General features: G+C 35.8%; 4 protein-coding genes and 1 pseudogene across 6 annotated transcripts; 2 read left to right on the forward strand and 3 right to left on the reverse strand.

Moving 5' to 3' along the window:
* Positions 1–15: 15 nt before the first annotated feature.
* LOC109058650 (protein ecdysoneless homolog) lies at positions 16–5,614 on the reverse strand. The gene is made up of 13 exons (XM_042773851.1): positions 5,459–5,614; positions 5,113–5,343; positions 4,785–4,990; positions 4,396–4,574; positions 4,101–4,293; positions 3,843–3,971; positions 3,534–3,659; positions 3,316–3,401; positions 2,214–2,320; positions 1,825–2,035; positions 1,662–1,729; positions 617–828; positions 16–529 (listed from the first exon to the last, which is right to left on the reverse strand). The coding sequence occupies exons 2-13, from the start codon at positions 5,315–5,317 to the stop codon at positions 320–322; spliced, it is 1,932 nt and encodes a 643-aa protein (XP_042629785.1). The 5' UTR covers positions 5,318–5,343; positions 5,459–5,614; the 3' UTR covers positions 16–319.
* A 752-nt stretch (positions 5,615–6,366) lies between these two features.
* On the forward strand, positions 6,367–8,182 carry LOC109053713 (progonadoliberin-3). 2 transcript variants are annotated; one of them, XM_019071035.2, is made up of 4 exons: positions 6,367–6,865; positions 7,457–7,601; positions 7,789–7,863; positions 7,962–8,182. In XM_019071035.2, exons 2-4 carry the CDS (start codon positions 7,464–7,466, stop codon positions 8,031–8,033), a joined length of 285 nt encoding a protein of 94 aa, XP_018926580.1. In that variant the 5' UTR covers positions 6,367–6,865; positions 7,457–7,463; the 3' UTR covers positions 8,034–8,182. The 2 variants fall into 2 exon arrangements, with proteins under 2 accessions (XP_018926580.1, XP_018926581.1); XM_019071036.2 differs by having other exon boundaries at positions 6,368–6,865; positions 7,463–7,601.
* Positions 8,183–10,966: 2,784 nt separating this feature from the next.
* LOC109053710 (BCL2/adenovirus E1B 19 kDa protein-interacting protein 3-like) lies at positions 10,967–18,782 on the reverse strand. 2 transcript variants are annotated; one of them, XM_042773858.1, is made up of 6 exons: positions 18,567–18,782; positions 17,899–18,046; positions 17,728–17,794; positions 16,644–16,873; positions 16,484–16,558; positions 10,967–10,995 (listed from the first exon to the last, which is right to left on the reverse strand). In XM_042773858.1, exons 1-5 carry the CDS (start codon positions 18,607–18,609, stop codon positions 16,513–16,515), a joined length of 534 nt encoding a protein of 177 aa, XP_042629792.1. In that variant the 5' UTR covers positions 18,610–18,782; the 3' UTR covers positions 10,967–10,995; positions 16,484–16,512. The 2 variants fall into 2 exon arrangements, with proteins under 2 accessions (XP_042629792.1, XP_018926577.1); XM_019071032.2 differs by lacking the exon at positions 10,967–10,995 and having other exon boundaries at positions 15,996–16,558.
* Positions 11,783–13,929, reverse strand: LOC122148146 (annotated as a pseudogene).
* A 640-nt stretch (positions 18,783–19,422) lies between the features above and the next one.
* Positions 19,423–22,667, forward strand: LOC122134107 (survival of motor neuron-related-splicing factor 30-like). The gene is made up of 6 exons (XM_042773857.1): positions 19,423–19,588; positions 20,096–20,215; positions 20,493–20,635; positions 20,777–20,935; positions 21,727–21,880; positions 21,972–22,667. The coding sequence occupies exons 2-6, from the start codon at positions 20,096–20,098 to the stop codon at positions 22,107–22,109; spliced, it is 714 nt and encodes a 237-aa protein (XP_042629791.1). The 5' UTR covers positions 19,423–19,588; the 3' UTR covers positions 22,110–22,667.
* The last annotated feature ends 33 nt before the right edge of the window (positions 22,668–22,700 follow it).

The following is a 22,700-nucleotide window of genomic DNA, read 5'->3' on the forward strand; positions in this document are numbered from 1 at the left end:
ATTACATAATCGTAATTAATGAAACATCCTAGAAAAACATCTTTATTCAAAAAGATAAAGTAATATTTAATTGAGAACAACATGATAAACAATTTCTAAGAGAAGAAATTTCCCAGTTAGTTTTTTGTATGGAAGTGCTCTGTGTTGAAGGCAACACCAATGCTGGGATGTAACAATTCACAATTCAGTACTGGGTGTGGAACAGAACACCATAAATATAGCCATCTGATAGAGAAACTGCTGATGTGCACTAGGTGAAGGAATGCTGAGTGCGTGATAAGTCTCTGGGAGTTGATTTTTCCCACTTCAATTTGACATATCAGGATTGATCTGCATCAGGCGGGATGTGGATGCCAAGACTCTGCAGAAGGTTAGATGCAGGCCCAGCAAGCCCTGCCTGAGAAGCGAGAGACTCTAGTAAATTTGAAACCAGGTTGAGATCCACATCAAGTGGCTGAATTTCTTCCTCAACAAGCTCTGACCCCAATTCGGCCAAAGAGCTTTTAGATGCATCTGCTTTATTACTGGCCTATAAGGAAAGGGAAGAATAAATACATCAAATAAAAGTTTTCACAAGGTTACGTGCACAGGATAAACAACATCTGTGGAGACTCACTCTGTTATTCAGTGTAAAACTTCTGCCAATATTTGTGCTTTGCAGTTCCTGGTCCATTTCATCCATGTATTTCCTCAGATTGTCCAGTGCCTCTGCACCCGCCTGCTCCTGAGACTCGCAATTCTGCACTCCTTCATCCTCATCGACATCATTGTCGTCCTCTTCATCATCATCCTCAAAGTCATCAGAGTCTAACTCTTCATCCTTACTTCCTGTAAAACATGAAGTGCAAATTATTAGTGCTCACTGGTTAGTGCAGATTAGTAGTTGACCGATATATCCACAAGACTGATGTGTCTGCTGATATTTATCAGGTTTTTCCATTTGGCCAATAAATCAGAAGTGGGACATTTTGGTGGTTATTTTGACCGCAGTGAGAACATACGCGCATAGAGCTCAAATTCTCCACCTTCATTAGTTTACGGTCTCTGTTAAAATATTAAACAGAACTGTTAAATAAAGAAAAGACATTATACTGTAGGAAAAACTATTCCAACATTTGCTTTTCTATTACTAGTAATGTTTGAATACTTTCTTAACTACCGCCAGCATTCAGTGTTGGTATATATTTTTTAATAATTTGTTTAAAATATTAAAATAGGATAATAGACAGAATAAATAAGCTGTTTTATGAATAAATGTTTATTTTACAGATTTATTTTTTAAATATTTTTTTAATTATTGTTTTCAAATGTATTCATTTTCAAATTATTCCTAATTTAGTACATTTTAATGTTTAATAAATATGAATTTCGTTTCAACAATTGTTTTGAAAGTGTTTTAACTATTTTAAATTAAACTCTGTGATATTGTATACAAGATTTCAGCAGATATCGACAATCAAAAAAATCTATATCAGTCAACCACTAGTGCAGGCAATTAAATTGGGCATGAAAATAGACAAACATTTTATTTCTAAATAAAATTACAAAGTGTTCAGTTTAAAAAAAATAAATAACTGGCTTTGACAAAAAAAATATAAAACTAAAATATTTTTCAAAAGTGGGATTGATTTAGATCTAATATCACTGAAAATCAAACTCACCTAGAAGTCTATCAAGTGCACTGGTTACTGCATCTGGATCAAAGCTGAAGGGCTGAGCCAAGCAAGAACTGAAACACAATGTGGGAAAAAGAAATACATAAATTATTACGGTGGTATAATAATAACTGGAGTATTGACAATTATTCAGATGGAATATCATTACCTGGGTATTTCAGCTCCTTCATGAGAGGACATGGCATTGATGAAGTTCTTCATGCCTTGTGTTACAGCTATCAGACTGTAGCCAGCTTCTTCCTCCTGAACCTCCTCATCAGGTTGTGCTGTTTTGCAAGTGCCATCGCTCACCCCTCGACCTCCTCTCTCCTCGAGCAGCCTCTCCAGCTCCTGAGGTGAGATGTCTAACCACGCATCACCTACAGAGGGAGATTGAGAGAATTCAGAGAAGACAGAAATCATTTTTGTGCTAAACTCACAAGCTAGATTTGCTTTCAGCAAAAGCAGTGGAAAAAAACTGTGCTAGATTAGTCTCAATATTTGATGTCAATATGTGCAGAAAGCACAGAAAGCAATCTCAGATAAAATGGTACATACTGTCCTCTGGTGGTAGATGTGCCTCTTGATTTTTTAGATCTTCCAAACTGTAAGAGGTGTCCTCCAAGACTTTCAACATCTCTTGACCAGGATTTTGAATAGCAAGGCTTGAAAAAGAGTAACACGAGACAGTTGAAAAATCAGGCGTCAGTAAGATTTTTTATTTACATGTCTTTTATGCTCACCAAGGTTGCATTTATTTGATAAAAATACAGTAAACAGCTATATTTTGAAATATTATTACAATTCAACATAAATGTTCTGTCACATAGTCCTTCAGAAATCATTCTAATATGCTAAGTTGGCGCTAAAGAAACATTTCTTATTATTGTCAATGTTGAAAACAGTTGTGCTATCAGTTGTTTAATGTTTTATGGAAACTGCAATATATTTTTTCAAAAGAAGAGCATTTATTTGAAACAGAAATCCTTTGTAACATTATAAAAAGTCTTGCCGTAACTTTTGACCAATTTACTACATCCTTGCTGACTAAAAAACGTATTAATTTCGTACTGACCCCAAACTTTTCAACAACACATACTGCATTTCCACACAGATTAAACCTGATTTTGAACTGTGACGGCTTGAATTTCGGCGCGGGATTACGCATAATTCTACTGATTCCTGTAGGTTCCGTGCTTGTAACACAGGAAATTCCCGCAAATATTTCAACCTGAAAGACGCTCGCACTAGATGACGGAATGTATCATTTGCACGTACTTTTGAGTCTTACAATTTTAAACATTCAAGTGCTCAATTCAGTACTTGCACGCTCTGTGACTGTGAGGCCTTTTCTGTGAGCCGCCTCACACACCTAAAGCGCGCACATACAGACGTATGTCTTGATGAGTATTCATGTAAACAGTAGATTTATACTAAACATTGTCGGTATACAGGCTATTAAGTTAATGTAAACAGTTGAGAAACAAAAATTGTGTAAAAGTTTGATCCGTGCATGAGGTCTTAAAGAGACAGCAACCTAAATAAACCTGCTGCAGTGTGTCATTAAAAAAAATACCCTAACTCCCCCCTTAAATTAACCTCCCCCTGCCCCCCCCTCCGAAATTCAGGCCCTGTGTGACAATGAAAAAGTCACTCTCACCGGTGAGTGCTGGTTACAGACTGTCTGAAGAAACTCTCTGCTGATGTCATTAGGTCTTTGTATCGAACAGATCCTTCTAGTTCACCCTGGATTCACAAAAATACACACACAGATCAGATGAAAGAGGTGTTTATGTTTTATTACATTTTTCTCTCAGGCAAAGGAATCTTTGCATCATCTGCTTCATTTCAGTATTTTGAACACAAACTCTTTCCTACCTTAAAGTATCCATTCTTTTTGAGACTATCTAAAAAGCCTCTCCACAGTGGGTTACTGCTGACTGAAGCCTCTTTCTCTGAGGAGGACTGTCCACTCTTGGAGCACAGGATTTCAAATCCATGAGCCTTAGACATGAACAGAAAAAAAATGTTTTACGTGGAAAATCGTATTTATGAGCATATTAAGAAATCCAATGGTAAAATACTTGGAGAAACAGATGCTCACCCTTTAAGAGAAAATCTGCAATTTAATAGTCAGCTCTCTGAATACATGACTGGAGAACAAGACACCACATGCCATGAACTCACCAGTTTCATTCCCAGCTCATGAGCTCTGTACTGGGGATGAGAGTGGACAGGAAGCGTGAAACCACTCCGCCGATCTGGAACAAAACTCTGTTGTTGCAGCTGTGCGTACAAGCAGTGAGTAAACTTTACCTTCAGGAAAGGAGGAAGGGAACAGGAGAAGTTTTCAAAACTTACATCAGGTTAAACTACTGTTCAAAAGTTTGGGCTCGGTATCCCTTATAAAGATAAATTCCGAACAAAATTTAGACAGCTTCTTACTGATGTCATAACTCTAGTGTCAGGGGTAAACGTGTGGAAAGTTCGGCAGGCCTGGAGGTCAACAGGGTCACGCAGATAGAAAGCAGACACGGCAGGGGCTATAAGGTCAGGCCTCTTAGACAACACCACAGCGATGCCCGCAGGCACATAACAGTGGGCGCGGTGGAAATTCTGCTGGATTTTATCTGGATACCTACAAACATACACAAACGACTGAGTAAAACCTAAAATAAAGATGCAATGCTTAAACAGAAACAATGTAATTACTTATTTTAAACAATAATGTCACTCTCACCCATCAAGCCTCTTGGTCAGAGCAGCGCATATGGGCTGTTTGGCTAAACAGCTCTCAGTGTGTGAATGCAGCACCTCTAGAGCCTGCGCCACAGTGGGCACTGAGTCTCTGGGCCAGCCAGCCTCTCCAGAATGTGTGCGGTTGGGTAATATGTGCAGCTCTCCCCGGTACAGGAACACCTGAGAAAGATATGGCCAGACAGAAAAACTGATTAGCCAATGGGAACAGAGTATATATGCACCTCCAGATGATAACAAGTTCAACCTTACCTTTAAAAACAAAAACAAAAAAGTATTTTTTAACGTACTTAAAGGAGTACCACGGTATTACTGTATCCAATAAAACATGATAAGATCATCGTATTACCGATTACAATTTCTAATACTAACCCTGTTTTCACTGCTGTCAGGATCCAGCCACTTTGGCAGGTGTTCAGCTGCTTCAATCAGAAGAAACTGTCCATCATTATCACAGACAACAGCGGCTATATCACTAAAGGTGCGTGTGATGTGTTTGAGCAGGTAGACGATGAACCATTCGTCCTCCACATTATCACCGAACTGAGTAACACCGCCCAGGTGCGCAGGCACATCTCCTATGGAGTGTAAATGAAGATGCATTCTGCATATAATTGTCTTGTTTCAAATGCAATTTTGGAGAGTCTATACATGTGACTAAGACCACACACATATATATAATTGATATACATAAATATACCTTTCTCAGGGTGGTATCTTAGATTGAAGGGCTGATGCTGCCAGATGTACTGCACGAGAAGAGGGGCGAGCTCAGCGAGGATGTTTTGCAGGATCTGCTGGAGGAATCTCTCATGGGCTTCTGTTTCTGATGATTCAGGATGAACCAGAAACAGCTGGTACTGGACCGCGTCTTCAGGGATAGAAGGTCTTTGCAAAACATCCATACTGATATCTCATTATACCCTGAAATCTGGAAGGGAGCAGCGTAGGTGATGTCACTAGAGATTCCTGAAACGTGCCTATCGAACACTATACATCACAGGAATTACGCAACATGTGAAATATGTGTTCATGCAGATGATTACCTGTGTGTTTTTATTAGTTATGCGATAGCTTCATCAATAAACGCGTTATAGTGGCGACCATGTGGACAGCTTGACATGTTTAGGAGCTCGAGCTCGCGGGACTTTCCTTACACGCCCCGGAAAAGTCGTAGTTTTGGATACTGGTCCTCAGTTCAAAATAAGGGTCATTTTGAGTTATTTGACATCGAGTTTCTCACAAAATAAGACTAAAAAAAATAAAATCTAAGTATAAACAAATGCTATAGAATACCTTAAAAGGACTGAAATAGTATATGCATATGAATAAATTTTAAATTTGTCCATGTCTATGGTTAGAGGTTTGAATTGTGAATGATGATGTTGTTGTTATTTTACGATAGAGATCAATTAAATTAAAAAATAATAAATTGATACGTTTATTAATCAAGGATGCATTAAATTGATCAAAAGTGGCAGAAAATAAATGTGTAATATTACAAAATATTTTTGAACAATAATAATAATAATAATAATAATAATAATAATAATAATAATAATAATAATAGAATAAATAAATCCTAAAACAAATTTCTTTATTTCCAAATCAGCATTTTAGAAGAATGATTTCTGAAGTATTATGTGGCTGCTGAAAATTCAGCTTTGCCATCACAGGAATAAAATCGATTAAAATTGAAAACAGTTATTTTAAAATGTAATAATATTTCACAATATTTGTGTTTTACTTACTTTTTCATTATATAAATGCAGCTTTGGTAATGGACTACACTCAGAAACATAAAAATAAAAATAAATCACACTAAACCCAAACTTTTAGTGTATATACAAATACAATTCATTACTTATAGAAAAATTACTAATAAAACAACAACAATAATTTCATTAAATTTTTTTGTGTATAAAAATTAATTGACCTAAATTTTTCATATAAATAAATATTATATCAAAAGTGGACATATAGAGAACATAAAAAAGGTTTGTGAGCAAACAATTACCAAATGTAACAGTTAGTTAGTTAGTTCTTTAACATATTTTTATGTAGGTCTATTTAAAAACAGTCCCCAGAAAATACTTGATTGTCTGTCAGATGACTCAGTCTCTGTTTGACACATCCATTGCCTCTTTTGGCCTTTATATATAGTTCATCTGTTCCCCTGTGTGTTGATGTGGCCATCTGAGAGTCTGTTTGAACCATTTAAAGGCATTATTTAATTTATCTCAGGGTTAACAGGTCCATTAGCTGGTCCCCCTGACAGTTATTTTTCAGTTTTGGAAATCCAGCCCCAGGTGTGCATTAGAACATGGATTAGAGAGAAACCTGCACCTGTGGTTGCGAGTCTCCAGATGACGACATAACATTACAACTCATTTTAGGAGGACTGTATAAAGGAGACCAAGAACAACACACTTCATCTTGAACAAAGACAGCAGGTAAGACATTCTTTACTATCAAAATTCTGTATTGTTTTCTGAATATCTAGACAGATTGTGATACATTTGCCAGTTTAGACTTAAAACTTACAGAAGAAAACATTCAAGTAACTCAAAATGTATATTTGAAATCTTAGCTGACCATCATTTTTATAAGACGTTACAACAAACTTTATTATATCCGTATACTTTCACCCACCACTTTAATCTCTTAAAAGTAAAATAGACTTGATTTCCTTTTCATGAACATTTACATTGTTTAGAGAAAGTATAGTATTTCTGTGCATGTTTTGAATGGTTTCTGTGGATCTGTTGCATAAATTGTTAGAATTTTTGGTTGATTGTGTTGAATTTGTTCTTTTTGTATTTTTTTTGTGGTTTTGGTGGAGAGGTACCATATTAATGTTTTAGCTTAATAATTGGGTTTTAATTGATTTATAGAATCAAATGATTGAACGCTGGTTTTTTTTTCCTATTGTAAGAATCTGAACTTGGAGATAATATATTAACTACAACTAAACAACCCACCCAAAGATCATGACTGTTTACTCGAGAGTGCAGTGTTGACTATATGAAATGTCTTTGTTTCAGTTTTAGCATGGAGTGGAAAGGAAGGGTGCTGGTCCAGTTGTTAATGCTAGTGTGTGTGTTGGAGGTTAGTCTTTGCCAGCACTGGTCATACGGTTGGCTTCCTGGTGGAAAGAGAAGCACTGGTGAAGTGGAGGCAACATTTAGGGTGAGCTTATCCTCTTGTTCTCATCTGTCTGCTGATGTTTGTCCACCCCACTGCATCTCAACTTTAGTCCTTTTTAGCAGGGGAATCCGAGAAGTGTTGGAACATGGGGTGGCCATGTAAATCAGAAAATATTCAAAGTACTAATATGTATGAGAACTAACATAGAGTAAAAATCTGTCTTTGTCAGATGATGGATCCCGGTGATGCAGTACTGTCTATTCCTGAAGACAGTCCAATGGAGCGGCTTTCACCGATACGCATAGTAAGTGCATGACTGTTTCTCTTTATTACTGGAAAACATCCACAGCTTCATTTCCCAATGTGAAACTGATCATTGATGTCCTTCTATAATGATTACAGGTGAATGAGGTGGACGCTGAAGGTTTGCCTCTGAAAGAACAGAGATTTTCCAACAGACGAGGAAGAGTTTAAAAACATAAAAGATGAAGATAAACCCTTGGAGCCAATGGGAATAAAATTCAGTTTTATTCCATGGGAATAACATGTTTTATTGAGTCCTGCTGAAATATCCTATTCGTTTGGTTTTAATAAATATACTGCACTGGAGGTATATATAATGTAAATAAGTAGTATGCCTACTTTGTTCAATATAATATTCCATGTGCTCAGAGCTGAAGCAACGGTTGCAGTAATTGATCAAAAAATCTAAGGACTTTTTTCCCAAAATACAGAAACACACAAGTATACATCCACCTTTCTTCCACGTGGTGGCGCTATTTTTATTTAGATATGGCTACAGTGATTTCAGATTATATATATATATATATATATATATATATATATATATATAATAAATATACTGCACTGGAGGTATATATAATGTAAATAAGTAGTATGCCTAGTTTGTTTTTGTTGTGTATAATAAATATATCATGAGTGTTTACTAAGATTAGCCTACCTGTTATCTTATCGCATTTGTTATGATATTTCATTGTTTTCAAAGCACTGAATAATATGATTAAAACTGCGTTGACTATGAAACTATGAAAACTGAATTAAAGTGTAATGCCAAAAACTTGACAATTATTTCGGTATATCAGTAGGCCTGATTGTTCTGCTTAACTGACTAAAGCATCGAGTTCAACTCATTAATTCGATTACATCTGTAAGGTTCAATAAAAGTGTTAATAATACACATTATCAGGACTGACAGGTGGTCAAATAGCTGAGATATTAGCAACTGTACATGTACTTTCTTGAACATATCTTCTATATTTGGACTTTGATTGAGATGGCTTCACCTCTGATACTGACGACTTTGCTCAGTAGCTCCTCATAGTTCACACAATGAAGGGAATTCAGAGAGCTGTTAGTGTAAGTGAAATGTGAGTGTCAAAGGTGAATCTCTGAGGTGATATCTGGGATTGCATGGTGTGAACTACACACAAGTGTGACACATTCATTATATTTAAGTGCTTAGACATTATCACTTCTGAACATGAAGTTTTATGCACCTACACAGCATAATGCATTCCCCTTTGATACAAAATCTTCTTAAAAAAGAATGAACGATCCTGTTATATTCGGAGATTAATATAACACAAAGGTAGTTAAATTTTAGTGTTGACTGCATTCACTAAGCTCAACCATTTAACCTGCTACCAAAGGTACTGTAAGAGAAAATATTAACATATACTTCCTATGAAATATCTATCCCTGTTCTAACATTTATGATATATTCTAAAAGATGCTAGAAACCGTGGACTGCGGCTTGAAACTAGTATGTTATTATACGAGTTATATGAATGACTTCTTGTTTTCCTCATTTGTAAATCATTTTGCATATACATCAGGAGTATCAGGATTATTATCGTAAACTAAAACACTGTTTTTGGAATAAAAAAAAAGATAATTGAAATGAAATTATTAAAACTGTAAATATACGTTTTTCAACAATTAGATAACAACATTGGAACCCTGCTAAGACAGCTTTATTTACAGCAGGCTAAATATACATCCATGTATGTATGTATATACACAGGTGCATCTCAATAAATTAGAATATCATGGAAAAGTTCATTTATTTCAGTAATTCAACTCAAATTGTGAAACTTGAGTATTAAATAAATTCAATGCACATAGACTGAAGTAGTTTAAGTCTGTTTTTTAATTTTTTTTATTTTGATGATTTTGGCTCACGTTTAACAAAAACCCACCAATTCACTATCTCAACAAATTAGAATACTTCATAAGACCAAAAAAAATTACTTTAATTACTGCCTCAATTCGGGGTGGCATGGAGGTGATCAGTTTGTGGCACTGCTGAGGTGGTATGGAAGCCCAGGTTTCTTTGACAGTGGTCTTCAGCTCATCAGCATTTTTTGGTCTCTTGTTTCTCATTTTCCTCTTGACAATACCCCATAGATTCTCTCTGGGGTTCAGGTCTTGTGAGTTTGCTGGCCAGTCAAGCACACCAACACCATGGTCATTTAACCAACTTTTGGTGCTTTTGGCAGTGTGGGCAGGTGCCAAATCCTGCTGGAAAATTAAATCAGCATCTTCAAAAAGCTGGTCAGCAGAAGGAAGCATGAAGTGCTTCAAAATTTCTTGGTAAACGGGTGCAGTGACATTGGTTTTCAAAAAACTTCAAATCGATTTTGCTTGTCTATCCTCATAAGGCTGCGGTTCTCTCGGTTGGTTGTGCTTTTTTCTTCCACACTTTTTCCTTCCACCCTCTTGTGATACAGCAGGGTTTGGCAATGAATGTTTGTGGCTTACCCTTGTGAAGGGTGTCAATGATTGTCTTGTGGACAACTGTCAGATCAGCAGTCTTCCCCATGATTATGTAGCCTAGTGAACCAAACTGAGAGACCATTTTGAAGGCTCAGGAAACCTTTGCAGGTGTTTTTGAGTTGATTAGCTGATTGGCATGTCACCATATTCTAATTTGTTGAGATAGTGAATTGGTGGGTTTTTGTTGAATGTGAGCCAAAATTATCACAATTAAAAGAACCAAAGACTTAAACTACTTCAGTCTGTGTGCACTGAATTTATTTAATATACGAGTTTCACAGTTTTGAGTTGAATTAATGAAATAAATTAACTTTTCCACGAGATTCTAATTTATTGAGATGTACCGGTGTATATATGGCATGCAAAAGTTTGGGAACCCCTTGCAGAATCTGTGAAAATGTGAATAATTTTAAAATAAGAAGGATCATACAAAATGCATGTTATTTTTTTATTTAGTATTGTCCTGAGTACGATCTTTTACATAAAAGATGTTTACATTTAGTCCACAAGAAAAAAAATAGCTGAAATTATTAAAATAACCCATTCAGAAGTTTGGCAAAGGGCAAGGGGTTCCCAAACTTTTGCATGCCACTGCACACACACACACACACACACACACACACACACACACACACACACATATATATATATATATATATATTTATATATATATATTCATTAAAAACATTTTAATTTAAATTTTTTTTTATATATATTTATTGTCACATTATTCAGGTTTTCAGTAACAAAAACTAAACAGATTAGGTAAATTAAAAATATGAAAAAAAAGAAAGAATAGAAAACTGCTATTTTTTTCTGATCATTTACTGAAAAAGAAAATAATCCTTTGTGTGGAAAGTGTCACAGGAAATGGATACAAACTTATACAGCTCCCACACTCCATTGAATGATTTCAAATGATAGGGAGAGTTTGCATTCACAGTCTGAGCATGATCCACCTGTTTTATTCTGTCAGGCACATATTGCTCTTTTGTAAGGTGGCATGATACTGTATGTGAAGGCTCAGTGAAAGATCAGCACAGCCTGAGGCAGTGGAAGCAGCACATGTCACATGTGATCAAACACAATATAAAGCAGTATCACACCACTGACTGTGGAGATTTCCCCAGGGACGCCCCCCTTCATCCTCCCATTAAAGAGATTATGACTGTCTGTCTGACATTGAGAAGAACTAGAGATTGCAAGTGGAAGTGTTTGTATGGCAGCTAAATGGTGATTCTCAGATTATTTCATCTGAAATCTTTGGTATTTGTGCTCAAGAGAATAACTGAATTTGCATTAGGTTAGACACATTATGGAGTAGCACACAATAAAACTATTAATATAGCATGCAAAAATAAATCAATAAATCAATACAATAAAATGAATATAAAAAAAAACAATCAAAATAACTTCTATTTGAATATATTTTGAAATATAATTTATTAACCGTAATGGTAAAGCTGATTTTTCAGCAGCCATTACTCCAGTCTTCAGTGTCACATCATTCTTCAGAAATCATTCTAATATGCTGATTTGGTGCTCAATTATTATCAATTATGATTGGAGATCAATTATTAATAATGGCTCTGATTATAAATGTTGTAAACATTTATACACGTTTAATTTTTGCTTTACAGAGCTGTTTCTTAACTTAAAACCTTTCTATATAACTCTAAATGATATTCAGAATACAAAAATACAAAATGACTGCAAAAAATATCACATATGCATGTCAGGAATAATATATTCTTCTTCTTTCTTTCAAGTAATTTTCCATAATCCTTTGGATTTAACAGCATGTCTACAAAATGATTTTTCAGATTTTAACAATGTCAATGTAACTGACAACCAGAACAAGTAGCCAACCCATCTAACTCTCAAAAACACAATAATCACTGCATCAACTTTAAAAAAAATCAACCTGCATACTGCAATTAAAGCAAAAAAACTAAATAATTAACTGCCACAGACAATATATGGATTATAACAAAGACTGTGTTTGCTAAAGTGGAATATAATTTCTCCAATCAATCAAAAAAAATGTAGTGGACAAACTGAGAAGCAGTGTGAAGTGGTTTTGGGGTCCATCAGATGGATTTTTCACTCTTTGATGCATTGAGCTCCAATGCTTTTTTTCATGAGTGAGCAACCAAACTTTAATATCATCTCCCTTTCCTCCCATATATGAACCACTGTCCCCTGAACTACGCAGCACCCGGTGGCACGGCACGATCAGGGGAATCTGAGTGAACAACACAGATAAAAGACTGCATCAAATAAGAAAAAAAGATACCTCAAGATAAATCAGTCTGTCATGATCAGTGCAACAAACTCACCGGGTTATTCTTCATGGCTGAACCCACTGCTCGTACAGCTTTTGGATTCCCGATCATTTCAGCAAGCTGCTTGTAGGAGACTGTTTTACCAAGTCCCACTTCCTTAAACAGAGTCCACAGCACATGTGCTTTAAATGAGTCTGAGAAAGAGAGAGAGGGAGGAAAACAGTGGCACTTAAAATCCTTGTTTTTACTTTAAGTTAGCTACAGGTGTAGTGGAGTAGTGTGTGTAAGTGACTAACCACTCTGCATTAGCGGATTGTGTAAGGTAGGCAAAGGAAGTGCACTGACAGACTCGGGTTTCATGAAGTAGCACTGAAGCCAGTCAACACAGTGCTGTAACTGAGGGCTCATTTCTGACGGGCCAACAGGGTGTACACTACAACAGGATACACATTAAAGGAAAAAGGGAACATTTGCTGAAAATGCACTGAATATGTAGATTAGGATAAATGTAGCTTTACATAACTTTTTCACCAATGGATCGTCTGCAGTAAATGGGGGTCATCAAAATGAGAGTTCAAACAGCTGATATGAACATAATAATCCACGTTGATGGACTTGTCTTGTGAAGGAGGTTATGTTTCGAGCGCTTCGAAACGGTGAATCATTTTGAGAAACAAATGGTTCAATTGATTCAGAATTGCGAATAGCTTCGTTTCCTCCACTACTAGCAGCTCTATTGTTTACGTGTGCATTGCATGTTATGACTGGCTGACAGTCTGTGTCATGTTTGTGAGGGTTACCTCTCGTCCTTGTCTGTTCCCAGTTTGATATTAATGGTATGAACTCCTATCTCACAGCCGCTCAGCAGGATTTCCCCTACTGGCGAGCAGAGAGTCACTTCCCGCAGCACACAAGAACCGCTGTCAGACATCACATCACAAACTGCACACAGCAAGCAGTCTGGTGTCAAAACACAGTTAAACACATGCAATATATACTGTAGTCACGTGTGACAAAAACTCGCAAAGCACACAAGCAGCTGTCACGCATCATAGTCCCACACGTGCACGCTAAAACATAAAGTTACTTTTTCACGCAGAAGTAACATGCCACAGTTATTTGCAAGATGACACTCCTTTTTATTACAGTTGTGAGCCGTATTAACAAAGAGAAAAATAATAAAAAATACAACCTACATGATAACAAAGAACAATGAACACCAGCGACTTTTTTAAGTGTCTTTGGAACATGACTGAACATGTTGTTAATTTCACTTCCTGCTTAGAAAACGTGATAAACGATGTCATGACACCCGACCAATCAGAGCACAGCATATTTGCGCTCAGCTCTGTGATTGGACAATTTTGCTCTCAATCTGCCTCACCGCCAGCAGCGGTGTAATAACATATTTAATGTCCATGTTTGTCTAGCAAATCATGATAACAGAAAAATTCTATACTTGATTCATACATTAACTCTTATTATTAGGGAGAATAACTATATTTTGTACCCTTATTCTTCACACCATTTCATAAAGACAAACGTGAACAAAAGATAAATCACATTGGTACAGTTGTGAAGGGGTTCAGGTGAATGCGCAGCCTCCTTCTCACACACAGGGAGAACTCACTAATGCGCTTAGTTTTATGAGACGAACTCCATGTTCAGTGTTTGGTTTTATTTTTGATGAATTCACCTTACAGTAAAACTTGGTTGTTTGAAGGAGAGGTAAGCTAATTAATTCAGTGAAGGATCATAGAACCTCCCCTGCCATAAGAACAATTCTCAATCTATATGAGAATTTAATGAGAAGTCAAGAACAGACTTGTAGAGACATGAGCCATGTTAAACTTGGGCTGAAATGAATCCTTACTTTAGTATCAATCCATGTCCTTTGTTTTGATAATTTTTCTTTGCCTTAAATATTGGTAAGTTTTAGCAGACAAATGTTCCCGTAAAAGCTTGGTTTAACTGTAGGAAAATGTCACCAATGACATCACACCAAATTCCATCACAGGAATAAATTACATTTATAACATGTTAAAATAGAAAAGTTATTTTAAATAGTAATAATATTTCACAATGTTAGATCAAATAAATGCAACCTTGGTGAGCATAAGAGGAAATCCTACTGACCCCAAACTTTTGAATGATAGTGTAAATGTAAACATTTCTAGTGCTCATGACAAACTGAGGGAGTAAGTAGCTAATCAGAACTCAGCAAGATAACACACAAACACAAAGTTACCATACAATATGTGGCTTGGGCACAAACCACAAATTCAATAATAATAGAGAGGTGCATACTGTCGACATATTAAAAAGTAAAAAAAATAAAATAAAATAAAAATAAAAAGTTGCTTTATCACCAACCAACATGTTTTCAAATATTTTCTATTGTTTTTGTATTGCCGGCACTGAGAGAACCTTGTTCCCCGACTACAGAGATAACAGATTCTTAACGGAGTTTGTCAATTGTCCATGTTAGTGTGTGACTGGTGTCACTGTTCCAGTCCAGGCTGTAAAAGTCAAACAGAGAATAGACATGAGTCTGTCAAATGTGCACACTCCACAACTATTTATGTTTGTATGTACTGTCACACTCCCTAAGGTAGTATATGGTAGACGAAAAGAGCAGGAGAGAGGAGTTTGTTTATAAAACAAGCATGTCATGTGCTATTACCGTGCAGATGGGAAGACTTAAAGCTTGTGCTGTTAAGGACTGCAGCTTCAGAACTAGAGCAAATGCACTTTTTTGCTTCACTACAGAAATGCATGAAAGAAACGGAGACAATGAAGGTCTAAATGAACATCTAAAACCAGAAATATATATGTATATATATACATATATACTGAACTGCTTGTTTATCACATTAAGTTATTGATCACATATAAAAATGTGTTACTTTTTTATTATTATTATATACTAAATTTTATAAGATAATGAATAACAGATATTTTCATTACGCAATTTGTCAAGTAGCCTAATATTACAAATAAATCTTTCACAACAAAGAAAGAAAATACTGGCAGTCTATAATGAAATGGATGCTGCAATTAATCATATTGCCTGAAAATGTCTATAACACTAATTCTGTTTGGTACGTTTTAAATAAAAGTTATAACTTATAAGAAGTGTCAACTCCTAACAAAAACCAAACAGAAAATCCCAGAAAAATCGGATTACACCGCCACCTGCTGTCCCTGAAATGCCACTACAAAATTTGAGACTTGGTAGCAACTTAAACATGGTTAATTTTCTATTTAAATATTTGCTTGTGTGTACTTAGTAGGATGGATATTAAAAAAATGCGAAATTATTTCTTTTTTCAACAAAAAAGAATTTGAAGATTACTATTTTGGCAGCAAAGTTTATTAGTTTTTCACAGCATGTCACATTAGAGTAAATGTCAGAATAAGTATTTATATGCCTCTGAATTTTCTGTCAAACATACATTTGTATTAAAAAAAAAAAAGATTTAAAATGTTATTTAAAAAGCAGGTCAGCTGAAGGACTACAATGTGACCTGGTAAGTAAAATAATCTTCATGCTCATGTCTTTAATATAACAAACACTTTTAATTCCTAGAAAAAAACGATTAAATCTATTAGGCATATTTCCTGGTTAATCTAACCTGATATCCATACAGAACTGGATTAATCTTTTTTAATTCTGCAATTTTTAAGTCCCCACAGGAGAACCAAAAAAAAAAATATAATGCTGAGAGTTTCTCTCAACATATTTTCACAGTGTCCTCTTACATTGTCCTGCATTTCTCCTGGAGGAAAACTAAAGGGTTCCAGGCTGTCAGGTTCTTTCTAGAGACACTGACACACACACAGCACACACACACACACTCATGTGCTATGACTCAGATAACAGAGCACTGAGTGGAAAGGCGTCGTCCAATACAGATCCTGCAGAGAGAGATTAAAAATAGTCAAACTGTCAACAAAAGATTTGGCAAACAAAGTCAGAATTTATAAGTGAAAAGTGTCTCACCCCAATCCAAGCATGAGAATGTGTGTCAAAACTAGGGAGGGTAGCAGTAACTTCAGCAAGTTTGTGTTCATTTCCTTGTCATTTTTTTCTCTGTTTTTGCTGCACATTCTGTTCCGTTTTGGCCTTTTAATAATAAATGCTGTGTGTGGAACATTCTCTGGCCGGCTGGACCAGTCACAGATCCTTGCGACAGCCTCAGCTTCCTGTTTGCTTTCTGCTACAACTTCCCCCTGGAACAGAAAGAGCACAGCTTCAAAATAATATCTGATCGTTTAGTAATCAAAGATGTAGATGAGTTTGTTGAGATTTGGAGAAATTTAGCATTACATGACTTGCTCCCCAATGTATCCTCTTCAGTGAATGGGTGCCGTCAGAACGAGAGTTTAAACAGCTGATAAAAATGTCACATTAATCCACAAACAATCCACACGACTCCAGACCATCAATTAATGTGTTTTTAAGTGAAAATCTGTGTGTTTGTAAGGAACAAATCAATCATTAAGGCATTTTAACTTTAAACTATCACTTCTGGTCAAAATATCCATATCCAATAGTCCATAATCCATTATAATACTTCCTCCAGTGAAAACATCCATCCTCTGTTGTCCTCTCACATTAAATCCATAGACATATTTGTTTTGGACTGTTTTCGCTTGTAAACAGTGCTTGAATTGTACGTATGCTTCTCCTGATTCAGACAAGATGATGTTTCATGGAGAAAGCAGTATTATTGATAGAGGACTTGTATTTAAGTTAAAAGCAACGTTTCTTACAAATGCACAGCTTTTTGCTTTACAAGATGTTTAATGGTGGATTGGCGTCATGTGGATTACTTGTGGATTATTGTGATGTTTTTATTTGATATGTGAGACATTCATTCTGACGGCATCCATTCATTTAAACAAGTTATGTAATGCGAAATTTCTCCAAATGTGTTCCGATGAAGAAAACATCTCGGATGGCCTGAGGGTGAGTAAATTTAATGCAATATTTGTACTACTTAAATGGTTTGTTGATAAATGTGAGTGTTGTGGAATGGTGTTTATAATTTTTTAAGCAATTGTTCCTCTATTTTTTTTTTTACCTGTGTAATAATGTGTGTGTTGAAGAAGGCTGCACTTATGAGTGGAGGTGTCTGGGCATGTCGGGGACTAGGAGGAAATAAATCACAACAGCCAATGTGATTAGAATGATCATACACTCCCTTCTAAAGTCACATAGTACACGCAGATCACTTGAAGCGGTTTGTACACACCTGCTACAGTGAGAACTTGTCCGTGAACTACTGCTGGATTCCCGTTGTGCTTCCAGAAGCATTTTTTCCAGGTCTATGATATCAGACAGGACTGGTGTGTCCTCATTATGTTCACTACATGAATCAAAGCGGAGCTCTACCCATGAGTCTGGTGGAGAAAGGTACATCAGAGTATTTAGAAATGATCACTAAAAGTAGTGTCTATTTTCAGAAGCGGTGAATGCTTGATTAGGTCTTTTAGACAGCGCTTTACAACAACCACACATACTTAACTACACTTGGTGTAACAGAAACTGAAGCAAAAAGGCTCCAAATAAGTAAAATATTAGTACGTATTTGGGTGTTAGTCCATAAATTCCAATATAATCCGTTCAAAAAGAGAGGCAATGTAAATGCGTCTTGTCCTTCAACAAACATTTGTACCAACAAAAATAAAGCTAATGTTTGTTTTAGCAAACAAGTTGCTGACTTGAAAGTACTACCGGATTTGAACACAAAATTCTTCTTTGTAGAGATTTATAAAATGGAAACACGGTGTACTTTGATATAAAACCTGAGAATGTGAATAAACAACTAATTGTTACTATTAATACTCTTATTGTTTTCGTTAGTTGTCGATGTAACTCTGGTACGTTGTTTATTCGAGCAAAACAGATTGTGTAACTCACCGTGAAGATTTTCTTCCAGAGTTATAAGTTTTTGCGTTGACATCGCTGTTCCTTGGAATTTCAATCACGGTTTGAAATGTATGTTGCTATAGGATTTTGTTTATGTTATTTATTTATTTTTTTGTGAACAAAAGACAAAAAACTAAAGGTTGCTCGACCTGAGAAACATACAGGGCAGTATCGCGCTCCTGGAAAACGGAAAACACTGACGAAATCTTTTGTTTACAGACAGACACTGAGCTCTTATTGGTCAGTCCGTGGACCAATCATCTCAAAGTACGGCGGTCAGTAGAATGTGTGTGTTTTTGGATAGCCTACGTTACATTCATAGACATAAAAATGCCATAAAATATACTTATATTGTTGTACTCTCTCCCTCTCAAGATTCAAGTGGCTTTATTGGCAAGTTTAGTGTTGATGATGAGGTTGTTAAATATGTATGTATATACACATCACACACATCTGAGGTACAGGTGTGTTTGTTTTTGTGAAGTCAGTGTGATTTCTAATGTAGGTGTCAGAATTGTGTGCCTCGACTCGAGCCTTCATTTGCAAACATTCACAGCCACTTTGAATTGCTTTTGTTGGATTATAGTATATAATATAAAACATGTTTTATATGGTCAAATTGCAAAATGTTAGTTTAATTAAAGTCCCTACTTTTCAGAATGTTGCAAAACCATGCTAAGCGTGGCACTGAACTTTAATGCACCTATAATTTTATCATTTAATATAGGCTATAATGTTATATATTTTATTTTATTCTATTTTAATTTTTTATTCTTTTCTATTCTATTCAGCTTTTGCCTTTCCTCTCTGCAAGAGCACAGCAGCGGCAACACCGCGACAACTTTAATCACGCGAGACTGTGGCGTCACATCCGGGAAAAGCTCGAAACGAGAAAAGATACAAGCGTAATAGGAACGGTATTCTTTGCACTAAACGTACAGTCGTTCATGGGATACTTAAACACCTCAATTCATCTGGGTTTCATATAAATATTATACTAGGAATATTTAAAGGTAAGTCGCATGTTCAAGGATGATCCGGTTATCTTGTGTTTATAAATCTAAACCTGTCTTTTGTCGAGCGCGAGGCCTTGTGCTCCGTTTATACATTAACGTTAGTCGCTGGTGTGCGTTTAACTTCAAAACAGACTCGCTTCTAATGCTGTATTAAATAAAGTAAACTTGTATTATAAAACTTAACAAATAAATTCATATGGTCCTGTTAATGTGTAATATTTGTAGTATTTTTCAAATTATGTATCACAAGTAAACATGCCGACATTATTATATTTGAAAAACTTAAAATGGCTTTAAGTCTAAGGGAGTATTTGAAAAACACAGGTCGGATGCAAATAAAAAAAATAATATTTGGGAAACTTGTTCTAGAGAACTGTTAGGTTATTATGAATTTTGTGCTGGTGCAATATAGTAGCAAAAAGTAGATGTTTATACATGTAAAGAAAGAGTGGGTGTTTTGAGACCTATTTTTACTTGTCACTTTAAAAATGTTTGATTTTTCAGATGTCTGAAGAGTTGGTAAAGCAGTTGAGCAATTATAAAGCTCAGCTTGCACAGGTGGAAGCGGCGCTCTCTACAGATCCAGATAATGAAGATCTGCTTAAACTGCAGAAGGACCTTCAGGTTTGGGGCACTGCTTTTTGTGATGCATTACTACAGTAGAGGGGAATTGTGAAGTTTAATGTGTTTAAATGTGTTTTTGTTTTTTTATTTATTAAATAAAAATAAATAAATAAAATGTATATATATTTTTTTAAATGTGTGCATTGTTGAAACTTGGTCTGCCATGTTTTTCAGTGTTCCAGTTGTAGTCACTGACGCTGATAGCCTTTGACAAGATGAAATGTACCTTTCTATGTAAGTATTTTCATCAAATCATTGCTGTTATGTGTCACTATAGGAGGTGATTGAGTTGACAAAAGACCTGTTGACATCACAGCCGGTGGAGGGTGCAGCCAGCACCAAAAGCTCAGAGGCAGTTGCTCCCACTCGCAGCTGGAGGGTCGGAGACCGTTGCATGGCCACCTGGAACAAGGACGGACAGTGAGTATCACACACAAACACACAGTAGGTATATTGATTTTACTTATGGAGTGTTAGGTGGGATTGTGGTTGGCTACATTTGGAGGAGTGATTTGTGTATATATCCGTACTCACCTGCTTACAGTGCTGTGTGATTGGCAGGGTATATGAAGCAGAAATTGAAGAGATTGACACTGAGAACGGCACGGCAGCCATCACCTTTGCTGGCTATGGCAACGCAGAGGTAATGCCGCTTCATGTGCTTAAACCAGTGGAGGAAGGCATGAGTAGAGAAGAGAAGGATGGAAAGCCCAAATCCAAGTAAGTAGATATCAAAATGATGTTTATGTCTGTTTTGATTTAGTCTAATCAGTTCAGCACATCTTTATAAGGTATTTTATGATTTAAAAGCTGTAAATAAGCACAGTTGCTACAATAAATTAAGTCAGTAAAGAAATACTTTTAATATTTATTCATTTTAGTTGTAAGACAAATGATCTCAAAAACTTTTTACATTTATTAACTATAATTAACTATTAAAAGTATAAATTATACCAATATGAAGTATTAAATATGTAGTATTTGTGTTACTTTTGCTTTTTTTTTCTTTTTAGTTACTTCCCAAAAGCATTTAGATAATTTATATACTTTTTTTTTTGAGATTTTCTCTTTTTTTTTTTTTTTTTTTTTTTTCCCTCACCTTGTAACACTTGTGGTGTTCCTGGTCAAAAATGATTTGCCTACAAAAAGTTGTGTAAAAATGTATTGGTGTGCCATACTACCAAATATTGGATTCACTATTTTTATTGGCTTGTTTTCTTCCAATTTGCACTGGTTTTGCAGTGATATTGTTCAGAATTAATCACAAATAGTTTTATCACAAGTAGTCTCAGATCAATAAGATGAATCAATTCCAAAAGAAATACAAAACCTGTGCTATTTGAAAGAAAACAAGTTGATAGAAGGGTTAAATCCAAGATTTGGTGGTAATATAGCATAATGATAGATTTACTAGCTATTTCTAAAAGGCCAGTGACAGAAATGCACTTTAAGAGTTCTTTTTTTATTTATTTTTTATTTTTTGTGTTTTCCCATTGTGTGTTTTCCCTTAGGAAGGAGCTGCTGGCAGAGCAGAGGGAATATAAGAAGAAAAAGACCCAGAAAAAGGTGCAGCGCATGAAGGAGCTGGAGCAGGAGAGAGAAGATCAGAAATCCAAATGGCAGCAGTTTAACAATAAAGCCTATTCCAAGAATAAAAAAGGACAGGTGCGTATCAGAGAAAAAAAGCTGAATATCCTGCTACGTTTTTTTTCTTAACCCTGTCATTATGCTCATGTTGTATGATCATCATCTCCAGGTGAAGAGGAGTATATTTGCATCTCCAGAGAGTGTGAATGGAAAGGTTGGCGTTGGCACGTGTGGTATCGCAGATAAACCCATGACCCAGTACAATGACACTTCAAAATATAATGTCAGGCACCTAATGCCCCAGTGATCTCCTTTGTGTTCTGTCTGTTCCCATCTGTAATCACCAAACATGAAAATGAATCGGACTGAAACCCATTTAGAAATCATAAACAGATCTGATTGGACATGAATTAAGTATAGTAACACATTTCCCCTCTTGTACTATTTCCAGTAATACTGGGTGTTTGTTTTGTGGATGTTAGAGCTGTTCTGTACTGAACGAGTCTCTGGATGTAGTAACGAATAAAACCTCAGTCCTCAGTGAAGCACAGCTCCTGGTTAGTTTTACAGGTTTTCCTCATGCTCTCAGGGCCAAGTCTCTGCAGGAGCTGCTGAGGATGGGGACTCTGCTATATAGTTTTTATAATGTGTTGAACAAACATAAATGAAAACATTGGCCTCCCTCATATATAGTGGAGTTAGGGAAGACCAGTGTCATTGAACAGATGAAGCAGTTTGTTTTGCTCTGTCCAACTCTGTCTAATAAGTATTCTGCTGCAGTCCATTTGTTGTTACATTTGCTTTTCAGTTTTGTATATTTACATATTTTAGAGGAATAAATGTGGATTTGTTGACATTTCTATAACAATTTGTGATTTATTTGCTTTTTTTTGTGTTT

This window comes from Cyprinus carpio, chromosome A17 (assembly GCF_018340385.1).
Source record: "Cyprinus carpio isolate SPL01 chromosome A17, ASM1834038v1, whole genome shotgun sequence".
NCBI lineage: Eukaryota > Metazoa > Chordata > Actinopteri > Cypriniformes > Cyprinidae > Cyprinus > Cyprinus carpio.